Source organism: Vulpes vulpes, chromosome 5, assembly GCF_048418805.1.
Source record: "Vulpes vulpes isolate BD-2025 chromosome 5, VulVul3, whole genome shotgun sequence".
Lineage (NCBI taxonomy): Eukaryota > Metazoa > Chordata > Mammalia > Carnivora > Canidae > Vulpes > Vulpes vulpes.
Window position 1 is genome coordinate 83,807,545 of NC_132784.1, and position 20,271 is coordinate 83,827,815.

At 40.0% G+C, this 20,271-nt stretch overlaps 1 protein-coding gene across 5 annotated transcripts in view; it reads left to right on the top strand.

Annotated features, from left to right (window-relative positions):
* Positions 1–20,271, top strand: part of CD44 (CD44 molecule (IN blood group)) — an 87,616-nt gene that overhangs the window by 50,154 nt on the left and 17,191 nt on the right. For 2 of the 5 annotated variants that reach the window (XM_072759111.1, XM_072759113.1), the window contains exons 6-13: positions 5,783–5,911; positions 7,161–7,286; positions 9,903–10,016; positions 10,486–10,602; positions 13,295–13,423; positions 14,875–15,003; positions 17,934–18,035; positions 19,898–19,984. The exons of 1 other annotated variant lie outside the window; for it this stretch is intronic. In XM_072759111.1, the coding sequence (XP_072615212.1) occupies positions 5,783–5,911; positions 7,161–7,286; positions 9,903–10,016; positions 10,486–10,602; positions 13,295–13,423; positions 14,875–15,003; positions 17,934–18,035; positions 19,898–19,984 (933 nt within the window). The remainder of the gene's footprint in view (positions 1–5,782; positions 5,912–7,160; positions 7,287–9,902; positions 10,017–10,485; positions 10,603–13,294; positions 13,424–14,874; positions 15,004–17,933; positions 18,036–19,897; positions 19,985–20,271) is intronic. 2 more of the 5 variants (XM_072759112.1, XM_026012849.2) reach the window with 2 other exon arrangements.

Sequence of the window (20,271 nt, forward strand, 5' to 3'; positions counted from 1 at the left end):
TAGGACTGCGAGAGTGGAAATATGTAAACGTTGCGTTAGATTTATTTGGGGTTTTGCCCTTCATGCTCCACTTTCACTGGAAAGTGTTTGCATCTCCCTCTTGCCTCCTTTGCTTCCCTCTCTGCTTTTTCCCTATGGTTTGTTTTAAAACAGGTTTCCAGATTGGCTGTGTTCCTTCTGTGGAGTATTATTCAAACTGAAGTGGACATCTGCCTCTTGAGCAGCTTTCCTAGTATGCTGTGGATTTTCTTTTGTTCTGACTATGGTTCTTGAGGGGTGGAACTCCGGGCTCCAGAGACTGTGGTGGACATTCACGGGTTTGTGAATGCTCAAGATAGGGCTCTTTTCTGTGCCTTGTCACCCAGAAGCCAGGGCAACCTTCAGAGAGCTACGATTTAACACAAGGTGACTTGCTCACCAGTGTTTCAGATTTCTCTTAGCAGCTTGCTGTGGGGGCGGGACAAATGGGCTTGGAGTCTGGTCATTCTCTGCAGATCCTCTGAAGCACTGTCAGGAAGCAGACGTTTTCAAACTGCTCCTGCTTTCCCAGATTACTGGTTCTCTGAAGTTGTGTCACCTCGTTGTCTATTGTCCCATGGACGACCCTTCTTGAGAGGAGCTTCGGGAAGCCAAGCAGGCAGTGCTGCTGGCTGCTGGCTGCTTCTTGAGTTCCCTGCCTTGCTAATGTTACCATGTGGAAGGTGCCTATCATCAGGGCATGCAATTTTGTCAGACGTTGGCAAACATAATAATTAGTGGTCTCAGTGAGAGGCAGATCAAGTCTACACTAAAGTATTATTTCCCACCAAAGAAGAAAATCATGGCAAAATATCTTTTAGGAACCAGGTGAAATTAACATTTAAGCCATTATTAGCCTATGTAAAATAATGAGTATTGCACATGTGCTTTAGAAAGGCAACAAGGATATGTTATGAACAGTCATAGCACATCTCCTAAGGATTGCACATTTCCTGCCCAAGCTAGGTAGTCAGCAAACCTAATTTGAGGACCTACTATGTACCAAGCCTATTCTGATGCTTGGGATCCAGTGGTAAGTACCATTAGAAAGTCATACTGAAGGGAAATAAGGATTCATTAGCTAGTAACCAATATTTTCCAAATATAAACCAATATTTGAGGCCTTCTCTGTGCTAAATGTTGCCCTAGTTACTGACTCAGACTTGGACTCTCCATTGTGGAGCCCATCTACTGTTCAGAAATCAAGGAGAAGGAATGCTTTGAGATGTAACTAAACAGAGTTCAGGATTTGGGTTGAGAAAAGAATTGTGCTTTCCTCTTTTCAGAGCGCTTAGCTAAGTTTCTCTTAGTAGTTCAGGAAGAGAGAGACTCATTGGTCCAACAAAGTGAGTCCAGGGCTAGCCTGAGAGTCATTGAAGGGCCATAGCGTCAAAAATGGCCAATGGCAGCTCAATAAATCAATTCATACAAAGAAGAATGTCCAAGAAAAAAAAATTGCATGGGAACTTGAAAGTAGCCCATGGCATATTAGAAAAAGTCACCACTGGTAAGTTCCTGAATAGACCCCATTTTCTGAGCCCAGTGAGAAGACTCCCAAAGCTTCATGACTATTGGACTGAAAGGTGGGTCTTGGTGGGAGAGAGTGACTGTAGATCCTCCCTAATACATCCAAGAGGACAAGAGGGGGTCTGGCCGAGGACAGAGAAGTGTGTCTTTAGGTTGGTGGGCTCATTCCTTCCTTAAGGGTCCTTAGTGGGTGGCAATACGAAAAGCCATAAAAAACAACCATCTGGGTAGGTTTTGACTTCCAACAGGCTTTTTATTATAAATGTTATTCTTGGAAGAGCCTTCCTGGAGGCATGTCGTCAGCCTCTTTTCTATTGGTGATCTGGAATTCTCTGGAATCCAGAAGTCTAAACTAATTCAGGAAGCAGACTCCTACCTTAGAATGCTCTATTTCCTTGTCTTCTGGGTGTCAAAGAAATATATAAATATATATTTTTGGTCTGGTGTGGCCTACTTGGGTGGGGGAAACTGGAAACTCTGCTGGCTAGACAATAGCTCTTGCCACTTTCCCCAAATCTTATATGACTCCTTTTGGGAAAATAGAAACAATTTCTATTTCAATCTTGCTCTTGTATCTTTCCTTCCCATTGATCTCTTCTCAGTCTCCTATGGGGTGAAGGTGGCAGGAGCTCTGCATCTTTAATAAAATTTCTAAGGGCAGAATGGGGTGCCTCAGGGGGATGCTCAGGTTTATCTGGGAGCATCATTGGTGAAATTGGCTCCCATCTCTCTACTCTCTGTTCTGTGCAAATGTGTCCTTTGTAGCATGGAACATGTTGCACAGGTTGTTGGTGTTTGGTGTATATAGAGTCAAAGCTTTTAACCTGGAATTCATGGCCCTCCAACAGGTTCAATAATAGGCCATAAGGCATTCAAGAGCCTGAAAGAATATATAAAATGTTGAGAATGTGTATGTGTCAGATCACTTTTTTTGAGGACAGAAGTCATAACTTATATCAGATTTTCAAAGGGGTGTATAACTCAAAATGGCTTTTAAAAATCTCAGCTGGTTTAGATGTTTATTTTGACCATCTTTGCTATTCTTCTACCGGGAAACATTCTGGACTCAAGTCCTACTTGAGAGTCAAATGGGAGATTCCAAATTGCAAAATATCACTGATTATCCTTTCTCTAATTTGAATAGAGTCCAGAATTTCTCTAACTTGGGCAGTTTTGTTTCCTTTCTGGAAACACATTTTGAATTAGAATTACAATGACAGAAAGTGATAGATGGAAACTTGACAAAACTTTATCTGCTTTCAACATTTTGAACACACACCCTTTGCCAAGTTCCTGCTCTAGCATAAAGCTTGACTTGAAGTTAATGAGTGTGGGTGGAGCTTTGGAAATGCCAGTTGTCATCATAAGCTACCTGCATAAAGTGATAGACCCAAAAGATACAAGCAAACACCTCTAAAGACACCCCAAAAATAAATGAAGGACAACAACTTTATGTAATGCTGTATCAAAGACCTTCACTTCATGGCCGGGTCGCCCCATCAAGTAGACATAAGATCTCTTTTCCTTCACAGGTTGTTAAGTTCCTACTTGATTTTGCTCTTAGCCTGTATACAGAGGGTCCCGTTTGAAGAATGAGTAGCCCTGAATTCAGACATTTCAAAATTTGCATTTCTCATGTTGTTCTGAGATTCCAAGAGACTTTAGGAGACTGGGATGATAAAACCAGAGCTCGATCTTTCTTTTCTAATCTTCACTCTATTAAAGGTGTAGACATTATATATACATAGAACTGAGAATAAAGGAAAAGATCTCACTAAATGGTATTTTCGTAATTGATCCAGTTACTTCAGCTGTGCACTCAAACAGCCATGCAGCAGTTCAGGAGCAAAATAATTGGATGTGGTCCTGGTTTGGTAACTCACAGCCTAAGACTCAGGATCACACGGCAACAGCAACAACAGGTAAACTCTTATATCTTCTGCTTATCCATTGTCCTGCATCCAGGAGTTTCAGCGTCAAGGAGAAGGACATCCATTATCATGTTGAAGTCTCACACCGATGTCCCTTCTCCATCTTGAGGGAATCAGGATCTGGTACCCTTTCTTTTATCAGAGAGGCCTGTGGATCTGGGAATACAACTGGATACTACGTTCTACTTGTTTTCCCTTTGGCAACATGCACAGAGAATCAGAATTAGTTTTCCGTCAGAAGCTTCAATTAGGAGATCCATTCAGAATATACCCTCTTGAAGGAAGTCTGTGAAGGAAAATGCAGACTCCTACCTTCTGCTGATCTAATGATCGCAGTCAATAATAATAGAAGGAAATGCGGACTTACGGATGGAAAGTGTAGGCCCTGTGCACTTGTTTGGATGCTGAAATCCTCAACTGTAAAGTGGACGAGTGACCTGTTGTTTTCCATCAGAATCTAGGCTCCCTGGATGTTTGAGTAGTAACTCTAAATCCCTGCAAAGAATTCTGAACTGAGAGCTCATGCAGGAGGAGGTTCCAGGTCTATAACAATGGGAGATTACAAGCATATCTTCATTTATCAACTTTGGTTGTGGGAGGATATGGCCATATTTCAAAATAATTGGGCATTCTTTCTGCAGAAGGGGAGTAATAAAAATGGTCCTTAACACTGGCTTAGTTTATAACACATTGAATAGAGTATATTTTTTATTTTAACAAATATTCATGTAAGGAAAAGAGTGCTGATGTTTTGTTGTGATTGCGTATCGTGGTGATAAAGGTCACGTGGGAGACGGCTGCAGAAAAAACAATATGCTATTTTCAAATGCTAAATGTTTTCAATGTTTGTCTTCATAGAACAAACATTGTGAAGGAAAAACTTTTCTTGCCAGTGCTTTGTTTTGGGCCATTTCTGGGCTTTCTTGACACCTGACTTTTTTGTATTTGGGGATTTCATGATGGTTTCAGCCTCTCTGCTTCAACTTTTTTTTAGTTTTCTTTTTGTTTGTTTGTTTTTTGTTTTTTAATCTACTATGTAATACTCTTCTGGTGTGCGTTATGGTGGCAGAAATGGCAGTCTGGGGAAGTTTTCAAACCAGGACTCTTACTTCTGATCCTATTAGTGAGATCATCGGGTCACTTAATTTCTGTCCATCTTTCCTAGTTGATTTCCTTCTTTTCAAAAATGGACTCAGAATGTCCTGTTCTGCTTTGCAAAGTATAGCGTTGGTATAAAAAAAGTGACCATGGGCAAAATTGCTGGAGGATCTGGACATGAAATGGAAAGAGGTGGAAGGCATCTTTTTCCGTCTTCCCTTTCATGTGGCATTCTTCTGCGTGTTGGGGATTGCTGGGATTACATGTCTGGGATTGCTGGCAGAAATATCATACCCTAAATTCTTGGAGAATGATATTGGTTGGCCAAGATAAAGTGCGTAGAACATGAAAGGCGAGGACTCTGGAGAGCTTGGTTTCAGAATCATAGACTCTCAGATTTGGAGAGGATCTTCAATAGTCTAGCTCAATCAGCACTTTAAAAAAAAAGATTTTATTTGTTTATTTATTTATTTATTTATTTATTTATTTATTTATTTGAAACATGAGAGAGAGGCAGAGACATAGGCAGAGAGAGAAGCAGGGTCCCCGCAGGGAGCCCCATGTGGGACTTGCTCCTGGGACCCAAGGGTCACAACCTGAACCGAAGGCAGATGCTCAGTCATTGAGCCACTCAGGTGCCCCACTCAATCAATACTTCTAATCATGTGATCTACACAGTTTTCCTACTAAGTGATCTTTCTGATGGTGGGGAATACGATACTTTATGAGGAAGTTTGTTGTTGGATAGTTTAGAATATAACCTTTTAAAACCAACACTTGGAAGAATATTTGTCCCCCTGCAATTATCACCACAGGTCCTGGTTTGACCTTTTGGGAGCCAGACAAAAATTTAATCCCTCTACTATGCTATAGTTTTTCAAAAATCAAAGACTGCCGTCATACACTCTGTCATTCGGCCTTTCTGACTCCAGACAAGGCACATTCCATCCAGCAAGTTTTTTTCCTTTTTAAGATAAGGATCATGAACCAGATAATATTTAAGGTCCTTCCATTTCTGATATTCTATGACCTGCAGTATGAGCCTTGAAAATAAGTGGAACTTCTGTGCTTTTTCTGCTTCTTCCCACCATCTATACTCAGTATAGATGACTCTCTGGAGTAGTAAAAGAATAGAAGCATATACAGTGCTATTTCTTAGGAACTGATAATTAACCTTTCAACCATCAATTCAATTATGGTTACAACAGCTTTGAGGAACTCTAGTGGTACAACTCCCAAAACAGCAACCAAGAGGCGAGAAGCCCAGGATTGGCTTTCATGGTGGTTTCAACCATCAGAGTCCAAGAATCATCTTCACACAACAACGATAATGGCTGGTAATGAGTTATTATTATTTCATAAGATCTCTTGACAATTTTCAATAGTTCATTGACCTCGGGGATACTTAGCCTAAAGTCCATTCTGGTTTCACGAATGTTTCTGATAACTTTTGAAGCATCATGAACTTGGAAACCCATATGTTTGACTTTATAGCATTAATAAGCAGATTTCTTCTTTCTATTCCACAGAATTAATACAGGCCCAGAGGAGGCTAATAAGAGCACTATGAAAGGGGGCCAATCTTTCTTGATGACAGAACAAAATTTTGACTCTGAAAGATGTTCCAAAATGACAAAAGTCATTAAAAATTATTGACTTTCCATGAGAAAATAAAATAGCTTAGCTGGAGCTAGAAAAATATAGAAACTCTCCTTCAGTGGAACTATTCTTTGGGCAGCCACTGATAGTAAGAAAAGACAAATGGTCACTCCAAAATATAGCATGACCCCCGTTGAAAGTATATGAAAGCCTTTTCAGGAAAGAGACATCTTCTACAGCAACCACTGAGAAGAGGCTGAGGGTCTCCATCTTCCTTCCTATGATGTGTCCAGAAGGGAAAACATGAGAATTTCTCAAAATCCTGGCTCCAGTCCACTTTGGTCGACTCTTTTGGTTGATTAAGAAATGCCAGGCATGATTTCTCTGTGAATTGACTAATTTTGTTGTGGTTGGATGCTACTCTGTTGTTGAGGATGGTAATTCAGTTTGCATTTGTGTTCAGAGCTCTGGTGATGTGATGCTAGAGGGCCAACAGATGAGTTAACAAATAGTGAATTAGTGAATACACCTATGGGATTTTAAAAAATGATGGATGTGTTTGGATTCCGAAAGTTTTCTGAAAGTGGCTGGACAAAACAAATGGGCACATGTGAAATCTTTTCATTCTATTCTTGACACCCTAGCTTTAATGGCACATGCTTAATAAGTTAATAATCTGAAAGCATGGAAGGGGGAGAGTTTATTGGCCTTCTCTTCTTTTGTTTCTTTGCTGGGGTTATGTCCATATTTATTCTTTTAACTTCCTTAAAGAGAGCGTTCAGTTGTAAAGGTCACAGCCAATTGTTTTTAGATCTATGCATTAGCTTCAGAGACTAGGATATAAGAATTTGGGGGTACACAACTCAGATGTCTCACTCTTCTTAAAATGTTGGGAATTCCATTATACATTCTGTGCCTGATTTTCTTCCTTTGTCAAATGGGTTGCTTGGCATCCGGTTCAGCCACTAACATAAGTCACCACAACAGGTACGGATTCAAGTATCATCTCAGCAGGCTGGGAACCAACTGAAGAAAATGAAGATGAAAGAGACAAACACCCCAGTTATTCTGGATCAGGCATTGATGATGATGAAGATTTTATCTCCAGCACCAGTAAGAATAATCAATTACAGTAGAACCATTTATGGAAGGCTTACTGATTAATCTGAGTGATGCCCAATAGTGCCTACCTTGGGAAATAGTTAATGTGGAAAGTGAGCATAAATCTATGGCTTATCACACTTTAGTTATACCTTAGTCCTAGATCATGAAGGAAGAAAAAATTATTTTTTTCAAAATGGGAGTCAAAACTTCCTTCCATTTGAGCAATGGAGCAATGAAGAAAATATCTTTTATAAAACTCCTAATGCCTTAGGTTCTTTCTGTTTTGTGTATTTATATGATCTGCTGCTGCAGATTCTCCTTGAATTATTGGGCTTTGTCAGAGAATGGCATAGGAAAACACTACAACAAATATTTATTGTGTACCTAACTGTGCTTGGTGCTGGGAACAAAAAGATGGAAAAAAAAAGCCAGAGCTCTTGCCTTCAAACTATCATTTATTGAAGCAGTAGAATGTGAGTGGGAGGATATTAATTAAAAGTTGTAGATGATTCTACACTGAAGACTTAAACGGTCCTAGAAAGGCTTAAAAGTTGGGAACCAGAATTCAAGAATCGTCAGAATCAAAACTTGGTTGAAATCAAGGGGGCAAATCAAGTTTTAACAAATGAATAGGGCACCCATATAATTAAGAGACTAGGAAGGACAAGTGTTAGAAGAAGGGAAGGACAAGTGTTAGCTGAGCTTTAATAGAAACAGTGCCAAGTATTAAAAACAAATAGTGAATACACTGCATAATAGTATCCAAATTTGTGACGGTTATAAAACTTTTCGAGGGCAGAGATGGAAATTGAGCTGAGAAACATCCTTTAAAAACACATGCAAAGGTCAGTCTAATAGTTAGCCAGATGACCGGGTTTCTTGGACATATCTGTCATGATCGGAGATGTTGCTGAATAGAGATGAGAATTCTGAACCTGAATTTCCCATATCACTTCATCACTCTTGTCCTCAGAGATGGTATAACTTTGTGGTGTGACATGGACTCTCTCAGGTCACTGAAGTTCTGACTGTCTTACTGAAACCTGAGAATGCTGTCCCCTAAATGGACAGCACCCAGGAAGAGACGAGTCCAAAAAGTAACTTGGGCTCTGAGGCATCGGAGTATATGGCATCGATGCCACAAATACTGAAGAAGACCTAGACACTTTATATCTAAGCTCTTAAGTGGTATATTCTTTAGACTGGACACCTCTGCAGAGCTTGGTCTAGAAAACAAGGAAACCCCTTTTAATAACTTCAGAGAGAAAATCAAATAGCCAAAAAACACTGGAGCTTTACTATCACACTGTCTTCTGGGTTCAGGACACAGAAGGTGGGGCCATCAGTAAAGATGTGGTCTCGATACTTGAGAAACTCAGCTTTCTTGGGTGGCAACCCAAACAGATCAACCTGAAAATAAATAGTGTGATAAAGCTCCTGGGGAAAATACTCATTGGTATTTTTTCATCTCTGTGGCATATTTTCCAATTTCAGCTCACTGTTTTCAGCGCACTGCTTGGCACCTGTGTACGTAATTAAGCAGGATGCCTTCTTTCTTCTGTAGGGATATGACAACTGCCACTTTTTCACGCTTGTTGAGAATGTGCATAATGATTCTAAACTTGACTTGCTTCACTTGTGAAATAGAGCTGATGGTATTGCAGTTCTGAAAAGAACTAGTGGAGATTTAAGTTGGGTATCAAAATAAGTTTGGAAGAATTAGGATGGATTTGCACATAATATTTTCACAAAAGCAATTGATCCTAATTTTGTCGTGATCCTTCTGTCAGATGTCTCCTACTCCAGCTCTATCATTTTGGGTGACAGTTTCAGCCTCTGGTGGATATATGCCTCTTTTTCTTCTTTTTTTCTCCACCCCCCGCCCCCCCAGCTGACCATCTGCTAATGGTGGTGGGTTACCTATGGTGCTTTTCTACTGAATGTATGAATCTTGTTTTTCTCTCATTGGCTATGAATGGCTTGCTCATGAAGTGCTTTCTATTTGTTGAGAATACCATAGGCATTTGCTAAATATTCAGAAATGTAAATCATATGGCTGTTCTGGGTCAATGTTCTTTCTTAGAATCATCTATAGGAAATCCCTGGCTGCTCAGGGTATGCCTTCCCCCACCAAAACTCTTAATGAAATAAAGTGATCATATCATCATGGTATAGTTTTCAGGTATGTACCTCTTTAGCCTGAGATCTCCACGTAGCACACTTGCCAGTGATACCAATTCCTGGGGCTCTCAGGCGCACAGGGCTGTTACAGACTGCATGGATGGGCAAAATGCTAATGTTTTCGGCTCTCCTCGGTGGAGGGTGTTTCCAAAGCTGTTCTTCCTTCTGCTGCAGCTCCTTTCGCTGCTTTCTCTGGAACATGTTGTGTTCTGACACCAACATGTTCTTTGACAGAATGCAGAGGACACTGAGGTGCTTGACAATTTGGCTGAATCAAGCTGAAGTCCCTCTCTCTCTGCTTTCCCTCCGTTTTCACTCAACCATCTATACAGCCTGGTATAGATGATTCATTGTATAGACCAAAGAAGAGAGAGATGTGTAAAACAAGTAGTGAAGGCTCAAGAGCTAACATTTTCCTAATTGCTTCAATCATCATTATCACAGTTCCAACCACACCACGGCTTTTTAGCCACCCAAAACAGAACCAGGATTGGACCCCGTGGAGCCCAGGCGAATCGAATCCAGGAGTATTACTTCAGACTACTACAAGGATGACTGGTAATGGGTTATGCATACTTCATTAAAGATTTTTTTTCCCTCAAAGTCTATGATGCTGCAAAGGTCAATCATCAGGACTCGGTGGGAAATGTAGTTAATGTCTCATCACAGATTCTAAACTTTCATGAGGATACTCGGTTCGACCTAGGAGTCATTTATCAATCATACCATCTGGGCACAAGATACTTTATGTTGCTTTATTATAAAAATGAACACATTACCTTGGTTTATGGTGCTGCCCTCGACAAAGTGATTATAGTAGAACAACAGGTAATCATTAAGAAATTTCATGCCCATTGATTTTCTCTTGGGAGAGTTTAGTGGAGTCACTCAAAAGTATTGAGCAGAGATGCTCAGAGGTACCATTTAGGCATAGCACTGTTAAATAGCATGCTTTGTAATGGAAGAGCACAATGCCAAAGGTTGGTTGATTAAAAAGTCACAGTTTATATAACCATCATCACGGCAGATGTGGACAGAAGTGGCACCAGTGCTAATGGAGAAAACTGGACCCGCGAACCACACTCTCCTCTCATTCACCATGAGCACCATGATGAAGAGGAGGCCCAGCATGCTACAAGCACAAGTAAGGAGGATGGTGGTCAGCAGTTTTGGCTTAGATGAGTTAGTGAAGTCATTCAGAAGAATAGGGAAGAATTTTTTTTAGACATTAGCCACGTCCTCTATTTCTATACAGTAATTTCTTTTATCCATGGAGCATGAAAAGCTGCCAAGTCTACGCACAAGTTCTAGGAGTTGGAAGAAAAATGCTAACTTGTCAGGTTGCCCACAAGGCCAAAATGTTGAAATGTTTTTAAGAGATCTGAGATATGTTTTTTTTTGTGTGTGTTAGAGATCCCTCAAGGTTCCATTTGGGTGATTTGTGTGTGTTTATGGAAATGTGTGATGAAGAGTGTATCTTTTGGTGCTGAGCAGTGGAATCTGGAAAGAAAGCTTGACAAGTGCGTTGATGATCTTTGGAATGCTTATCTTCTGTGAAGATCTTTGATGAATCCAGTTTCTTTTTTTACATTCTCTTCCTCACTGCATTGTAGAAAGGCATCCCTTGTACTCTTTGGAGGAAGGTCAGTAGCTCATATAGACTATATTTGAATTTCTGTGACTGTTCTTTTTCTGTTTTTAAGCTCAGAGTAGCTTGGGGAAGGCTTTGTACTGTTATTTCTAATTATGTGCAAACATCTCAGGTTTTGCAAAAACAATCTCAAGTCTCACTACTGGTCTCTGAGGATAGAACTAAAAAAGTAAGGAGTATGTACTCTTCTTCCTTCTTGGAGATATGCCTATCATGTTTGGGAAAAAAAGAAGCTTTAATTTAGGATGACAGCTTGTGATATCTTTAAAACTATGATTTAACTATTATTCTCTTAGCTTTGGAAGAATGTAAGAAGCAGCCACTTAGAAACCAAAGAGAGAAGCCATAGCTTTTGAGGGATGCCTTCAGACAACAAAAGAAGCATTTCAGACATCAACCAGGATGTAGGTTTTAAGTCCTGGACATTGTGCTGAATACACCCAACAGGCCTGCAGCTCATTACTTATCCCAGTGGATTTTATTTTTGTGTGACGGCTATGGGCTGAGTTAACGAGAGTCTTCTGATAGAAGGAAGAAATGAGAAGCAGACATCTCTTCAGAATGGGATTCCGTACCATTCCCCTTTGGAACCAGTATATCTTAGAATTTAAGACAGTTTGTACTTAAAAAGGAGACAGTTTCTTAAGAGGCTTGGAATTAACGAGCCCATTGTCAAAAGGTGGTGGAGGAGGGGGGGAGGGGACAGCATTCCTGGAGGGGGGTTGAAAATCCAGATGTAACAGAACCTCACAGAGGGAAAGGGGAAAGTGGTAACCACTACAGCAATTCTCTTATCAGTACTTACAAAACCTAAAGAGATTCTGGTTGGTGACCTCTGGGCTTTGTCAAAGACCATTACAACTTCTAGAAGAGAGTTAGCCTTCATATTTTACGATGGAAATCCTATCCTCTGCCAATCCATATGTTGCAAACAGCAGGGTCACTGGGTATTTAAAGGATGGTTATGTTTCTAAAGATAGTGTAGTGTGTGTGTGTGTGTGTGCGTGTGTGTGTGCACGCATGCATTTGTCTTTTTCTTTCTTTTCTAAAATATTTTGAATAGGCAGTTTATGTTCGGGTTAGTCTCCCCTTTTGGGTAATTAAGCTCATGGTTTTTGTAACTTCGTTGTTTGTCAGGAGGTAGTGATTTAGTCAGTGGGAGGTGAAACTGAAGATTTGGGACTTCTTTTTCCTCCCTCTGGGTAACCAGTTAACCCCAGGAATGTTTTGGCCGATGCAAGGGTAAAATGAGGACATAGGTTTTATTTTTTAAAGATTTTTCTTATTATCAAATCACACATATCATTTTCTAAAATTATGGAATACAACCAGTCTGACCAGTTGCAAAATACACTTTGGCTTGGCAAGTCTATAGGCTCTCATTTTCTTGATGAACTAAACATTTGCTATTAGGAGCTCTAAATGAAAATGACAGTGGCTTTCTGATTTTTCCCAAAGGCACCCTGATACAATTTTATTCCATTCATTTTATTCTTTTTAAAACTGGACTACTAGAACACTGAGAGGTTGAAATTTTTAGCTCATCACACATTTCTATTGTTTGTATAATCCCAAACACTGGCTAGAATAGCTTTCTTCCATTGACTTAATTTTGTTAAAAAGTAATTTTGGCAATTTTAGATGCCACGTAGACATAACTTTGTAATGTGCCAGTCATTGTCAACATCTTTCATGCTGGGCACATCTGCTGCTGGTGCCCTTCCAGTGCATGTGATCATGGGTTATGTGACCACCATTTGAGAAGGCTTCCCACCATGCTGATTTTATCATCAATTGGTTATATAATATACTCCTCCCCTCAAAATCACTGCAGCAAAGGGCTTAATTCTTTGGAGGCAATGTTGTCTCAGACAAGGATATATGAGGCCATGGAATATGGTAAACTAAGACTCATTACTGGGAATTCAGACTAGGCTAGTCTTAACTTTGTGCCAATCTGGATGTAGGATTTTGAGCAAAAGCACTCTGAGTCCCAGTTTTCCTATCTGAAAAATGGAAAGATTGGGCCATTGATCTCTAATATCTCTTCCAGAATATCAGTGGTCTCTGTCCTTGTTGCTGTCCTTTTTTACCTTTTCTCCCATAGGTATATGGCCTTGACATATTAAGATATGTGTTGGTAAGGAAATTGAACAATAATGGCTCACAATTGTTCTTCTCACAGCCGAGGCAATCCCTAGTAGTACAATAGAAGAAACAGCTACCCAGAAAGAGCAGTGGGTTGAGAATGGATGGCATGGGAAATATCCGCAGTCACCAAAAGAAGACTCTCATTCAACAGCAGGGACAGCTGGTAATGGGTTGTTTAACAAGCAAACTTGGGTGGAAACTTCCTCTTGGGTTAAATGTTAAGCATAGAGAACACTGAACAAAAAGACATTGAAAGAAGAATTGCAAATTATTAATTATTAATTAATTAATTAATTAGTAAATTATGATATGTCAACACAGAGCCAACTCTTAAATGCTTATAACAAATCACCTAAGTAGGAGTTGATCTAGCATGCAAAGAAGACACAGAGAATATGACTTCTGCATATGCCACTTTCAGATCTAGTTTTGGGCATCCCCTAGTGAGATTTTAGCAGAGACTTTGATCTTACCAAATACTCCCTTTTGTTTTGTAAAGGAATCTACGATATAGCTTTATAAAATACTGGGCATGTTAGAAAGTATTTGGTCAGAACTCTAATGTTAGAAGAGATGGAGCCAGATAGTTAGAAAATAACTGTTTGATGTCATTTAGCCCTTTGGTCATGTCTGTTTGGAGATTTCTCTTTGAACACACAGTGCTTTTTTCTTAGATTTACAAAAATACACCTTCTCTATTCTTGAACTGTGGGATCATGGAAATTGGACTTGAGTCCTGTCATCATCTCTAAGTGATGCCAGATAACTTGACTCTGCAAACTACTATGCATGATTCTTTTGTCTGTGTGACAGAAACATGGAAATGCATCCTGTCTTGTAAGAGAATATGAATTCTGTATTCTCACTTGGTATCAGAATAGCCCCCTGCTTCCATTTGCAATATAAAATGTAATGCAGGATGTCCTTCCAGTGTGTGGCAGCTTCTGAATGCATACCTGGCAAAGCAGTGGATTCAGTGACTGGCTCTGTGGTGTGGTTGTTGCTAAGGGGCTCCTATTGTAATCTTCCCTACCTATGTATCTCCGCTGGTTCTGAATGAAGCAAAAGCACGTGCTGAATTCTTATATGTCCCTTGAGCTGTGAATCCCCTTGTTAGAAGGTAATGCTTCTGATGGATTCCATTCATGCTTTTGAGATGAATGGTGTTTACTTTCATGTTTATCTTGTGGGCAGCCTGATTCCTTCTTTAAATCACTACCAGTCTAATGTGCATTTCACTGGGATGTGGTTGTCTCTGAATGACATCATGCACTTAGACACTTCCTCCTTTAGGGGATGATGGCAAAATGGCATGTGGTTCAAGAACTACCTCTTTATCTTCACATGATGACTATAACTCATTCTCTGTTCATGCAGGAGTTATTAATACCTTTGTGTCCTCTTGTTCACATGCTGATTGCTAAGTAAATGAGCATGAACAGACCCATACCTGCTAAAACATCCTGTGTTTACACAAGTTCTTGGCCCTCTATACCAGGAAGGTGCTTTCATTGTGTTGTCTAGAGAATAAAGTCTCTTTAAATTTGTCAGTGTATCCCTGGTCAGATGTCAACTAATACTTTAACACTTGCTTGAACTACCTGGTCACAACAGCCACAGCCCAAGACAGCCATCCAGATCAAAAAACGACAACGCAGAGTCAAGAGGACAGCTCCTGGACTTATTTCTTTGACCCAATCTCACATCCAATGGGACCAGGTCATCAAACGGAAAGATGGATGGGTAATAGCCTCTGAGATTTTCTATATGTTATGTTTTTTGAAAGGCACCAAATGGCCACTTACCTAGAAATGTGCCCTTGATTTTAGACCAGTCTGCTTTCCCAAGGAACCTGAAGTGTCTTCAAAAATTAGTTTTCTAGGTAGGGGTGATAAGTACATTCATCTGAATATGAAATCCTGGGCCGTGGTTAAAGAATTCAGCCAGAGGTTAAAGCAGAATTAGTCCTAAAGTGGCAGGAGTGGAAGTTATTTTCTCTGAAGAAGAAGCAGCCTCAAGATTTATTTTCTGTTTACTTTTAAGTACAAGGTTTTAAAGAGAGTGAAATGATTGAATTCAGTGACTGTTTTCGTGGTAGACCCAAAGATGTAACTTAAAGAAATCTTAGAGGTCAAAAACTGGTGAGTATTCATTTCAAACAAGTAACTAAAAAGCTCAGAAAATATAATTATTCACTCTTGCCACATTTAGAAAGAAATACAGTACCCAGTGACTTAGGATTTGGACCACTCTTGGTCCTCAATAAATACCTGCAAATTTAACGAATGGACTGCTTTTTTACAGGATAGAATCCCTGTTTTCTTAAATATCAGTCTTATTTATCTATAAGCAATTAAAAATAGAAATGAAAGAGAAAGTAAAAGAGTTGCTAGTTGTAGTTCTGCAAAAAATGGAGGATTTTGATTTTTTGACCAGTTTTTATATTCAAAAGGAATTCTTTCTTTATCAGAACAGATGACAGCTTTCCTGAGAGAATCTGCAGGAGTTGGCAGCAGGTGGTGTTATCACTTTTTTTTTTCAGTCTTTACTAAGCTGGAGAATCCGTGCTCCTTACTATACCCATGAATTGAGTTACTCAAGTTTTTTTAAAAAATTATTTGACAAGATGTCTTGATCACAGAAATATCACATTCCAAAAAAGGAGAAAAAACCAAAAGAGTCAATAGAGGGAAGTGAATTTTCAGTCATAGCATTGAATATGTTATCTGGATCCAAACTGCCAAGGGTATGCATAACATAGACTGTATTAAAATGGGTTTTAAGAGCATAATAATGATGTCTCTTGATGTTGAATTGAACCAAATTATCTCCAAAATGAATCCCAGAGTCTCTATGGCTTCCTTCCTTTAAAACATCCTATGCTGTTCCCCAATATTAATGATCAGATATCCCTTAAGCTACAATTTTGTTAAATATCTGCTAATGTTCAGTGCATTATGGGCACAGCATGTTCCATGGCCTTACAGAACTTAAAATTTAGGAAAAGAAAACATTTATCATCAAAATGTATCTAACAATATTAAATGATAAATAATAGATGTCAAATGAATGTTGCCCCCGATAAACACAGAAATTCAAAGGACTCTCCAGAGAGTGTCGGAGAAAAGTGGATCAGATCTGGTTTTTCAAAAATGAAAACAAACAAACAAACAAACAAACATGAATAGAGAAAGGAAGTCAGGGAAAGTTTTTCTAGAAAGGAGACTCAAGTATGGAGAGGCATGAAGGAAGGGAAACCAAAGGATGGTATGGATTTTTCAGAGTGACTGGGCCCTTTTCTCATAAAGGAAGATGGGTTTGAGTGGCTAGGTTGTGGCCATTAGGTTGCGGTGTTGAAGTGCCACATGCCAACCCAACACACGTGTGTGCACATGGCTGCTGGTGGCTCTGGTGTATCCATGGTGGAAAACCAAACCAGTAAAAACTAACCTTCAGAATCAATATTAAGCCTCCATACTGATGAACAGAAAGAGGGTCTGTCTATTAAATTGAACATGTCAAAGATAATACAATTGACTTCAACCATAGATTGGTGCAAAATATCTTGAAGGATTCTACTTATAGAAGGGAAGGTGAGCAAGAGTGTCTAGAAGCTTAACAGACAGGACTTTTTCTGAGAGCATATCCATTTGGGGTTTTGATTTAGATTAACTACCCTTTCCTCCTTTTTGAAACCTGGGATAATACAGTCAGCCATGTTTTGCCCTACAAAGATCTTAATTCTCTTTTCTTGTATGTAAAGCCTTCATTGTAGATATGAGTGTCCAATATTCCTGTGTTTCCCTCTGGAGTCATCTGAACCTGATTAAATCTCTCTGGATGCAGCAGTATGGGTAGACTTGGAGTTGGACAGCCAGCAACAGTGATAGTGCTTTTGGATTGTTTGGTCGCTGTTTCACTCAGGACTTGTTATTTCAGCCCCACCGATCAGTGGCAATTACTAGAAACAGCACATTTAAATCCTTCAGTGACATTTTGGCGTCACTCAACATTGCACATGTTAAATTCCAGAGACATCTCATACTTGTGTTTATAGGAAGAATGATTCACTGACATCTACTGCTTTTTATTTCTTGCTCCTGAATACTTCCCATGGCTTCCATGTAGGTAGTATTGGATAATAATTTTATGTGTTATATGCACATTCACTTTGTGAAAGGAAAAAGACCAAAAGAGAAAGGGGACTGTACATTTTTTTTTATTAAAAAAAGTTAAAAAAGCTCTTTTGCCAAGTGAGGGACATGTGAAAAAATGGGATCTGAACCAGTGCATTTTGTCTTTCCTCCATGATCCAGATCACATGGGTCTATAAGGGAGGCAATGTGTATGACATGGGACAAGTGACACACAGGCTGTTTCTGTCTTTTTGCAAGGCTTGAGAGGTATCTCATGTTCATTTAGAGTCCTTCCAGACTCAGCAAAAAATAAAATTGTATCTTTCATACACTCAGTCTTTAAATGAAAGCCAATTACTTCTTGTGATACTCTTCTGAAGAAGTAATAATTTGTTCCAGTTCTGGATACATAAGTCAGTATGTACTTTTCCCCCTCTTGTCCAGGTTTGAGTATGAAAATAGTTTGTCTGTAGACCACAAACCACCCTCAGGTAGTGCTTAGTAAATCAAGCATTAACACTGGTTTGATTCCTTCAGATATGGACTCCAGCCATAGTCCCACAAGTCAGCCTTCTGCAGATCCGAACACACATTTGGTGGAAGACTTGGACAGGATAGGACCTCTTTCAATGACGACTCGTAAGGATATAGCAGCCCCTTTACTGGCCTGTGTCCTGCTTCAGCTCTTCCTCACCCTGGCCCACCTGCAGAGCTTGGTGGTGGAATGGTGGAGTTAGTGCTACGTGGCTCGGCTCAAGCCCAGAGTATGAAAGGGTCTTCGTTGTCTATATTTTCTTGGTGGGTTCTTTAAATCTGATTTTCCCTTCATTCTTGGTGATTTCCAGATGCAATGACTTTATGTTAAGGAAAATTTTTAAAAGTTGTGGGATTCTTCCCAACTTGATTTTCCTTCCCTAAATCATTATGTGAGTAAAACCCAAGACCATGGTTAAGACAGTGGTTTCTCTGTTTTAACCATCTCCCTTTGGTTCCCATCTTTCCTCCAATCAAGGCAGAAGAGAGGTAGGGTTGTTGAGAAAAGAAATTGTGGGGCCAGATAATCATAGAGAATGGAGAAATTACAGCAGCCCACAGAAGGACTCCAGCCATAGTCCACATGTCAGCCCTTCTGCAGATCCGAACACACATTTGGTGGAAGACTTGGACAGGATAGGACCTCTTTCAATGACAACTCGGAAGGATATAACAGCCCCTCTACTGGCCTGTAGTCCTGCTTCAGGAGGGCAAGACATACTGTTGACCATTAACAAAAGTGGCAGGACCCAGAAACAAAAGAGGAACACTTACTTATATCTCTTCCCATTACTGAACATCTTGTCGAACCAGTGCTTAAAATCTTAGTAGCTTTAACTGCCATTATATGGACAGGGCTATCCTAGAGGGCAGCCTGAAGTCATTCGTGATTTCTTGACCGAGTATGAAAGAAATCAGATTTAAGAGGGCTTCATTTCACTGCTTGATGCACATACTGGTCAGAGTCCTTCATGTGAGCCCTTCTAGGTAGAGGGAAAAAGTCAACAAGCATGCGTTGATCACCAAGAATGTATGTAGCACAGTGTTAAGCATCAAAGGAGACGGAGAGAAGCCTAAGAATGGTCCCCTCCAATGGGGGGCCTTGTGTTTCCACTCTATGTCCCTGCTGACTTTTGTTCTGATACTGGGCTTGGGATTTGGTGAATGCCTTTCTCCTGGTTGTCATGTTTACTTGGTGGTGGACATGGCTTACGGATGTGCTTTATGGAATGCTTGCACCTGTAACTCAGGTCAGTACCTTTCTTAGAAGAACACAAAAGAAATCAACCCCAAGTAGTCAGAGTGATTGCAGATATGGGCAGTGGTTCAACCTCAGATTGGTACATGTCAGTGAGAGCCCTGTGTTTGCCCAGGCAAGCGTTTCCTGACGTTTCAGTGCAGTGATGAGAATCCTCATTTACAGACAAGATCAAAAACCTAATAACAGAGTATAATGGTAGCTCTAATTTAATATTCTTTAGAAGGGGCTTAAATATTTCTTTGTGTAAATTTGATCTGAGTTACTTGAGCAGGTTATTCTAGAACTTCTTCTTTCATCCTAAGAAGTGTGCTACCTGCTATCATAGTATTTATTTCCCTATAGTCCCACTTTGCCACCCACCATTCCTTTTTCCTTTTCTCTGTGTTCCTTAGTTTTCCTAAGTGGCTGGAAGCTAGAGTTGGGCCAGGATGATCCAGGGTGGACAAAGTTTTGATTCAGGCTTCACCTTGGCACTTTATCTTTGTTGACTATACTGAAAAAGAGGTTCTTAGGAGCTGATGAGGGATGAAACAGAATTCTGTTGTACATTTCTAGCAATCAGAGGAGAATGGTATACACAAACTTCGGCCTTCCTGTGCACCTACCCGTCTGACACTACCATAGCTAGATCCTCCCTGTCCGCAGTTAACGGAGGATTCGTTTCATGGCTCCAAATTAATGCTGGATTCCTCCCTCATTGAAACAGAGCAAAGTCATACTCAGAGCTTCTCCACATCGCCTGGAGGCTTGGAAGAAGATAAAAACCATCCAATGGCTTCTACTCCAACTAGCAGTAAGGATTGTAAAGCCCAGTTGGCTTCAGCTCTTGATAAAGCTCAATAAATTATGGATATTTTTGTGGTGTCTTTGGTGGAGGTACACAACTGGCTGCTGTTAAGCTGTTACTTCTGATCAGAAGGTGTGGCTGGTGATGGTTCTTTGATGTTTCTGCTTTGTAGACCTCTTAGAAGCTACTGTACATAATAAAGTACAAACAGTATTTCTCAATCTAAAAATTCAGGTTTCTTAAACTCTAGAGCTAGTGGCATGGTTTTAAAATAACGGATCGCTTGTATATGA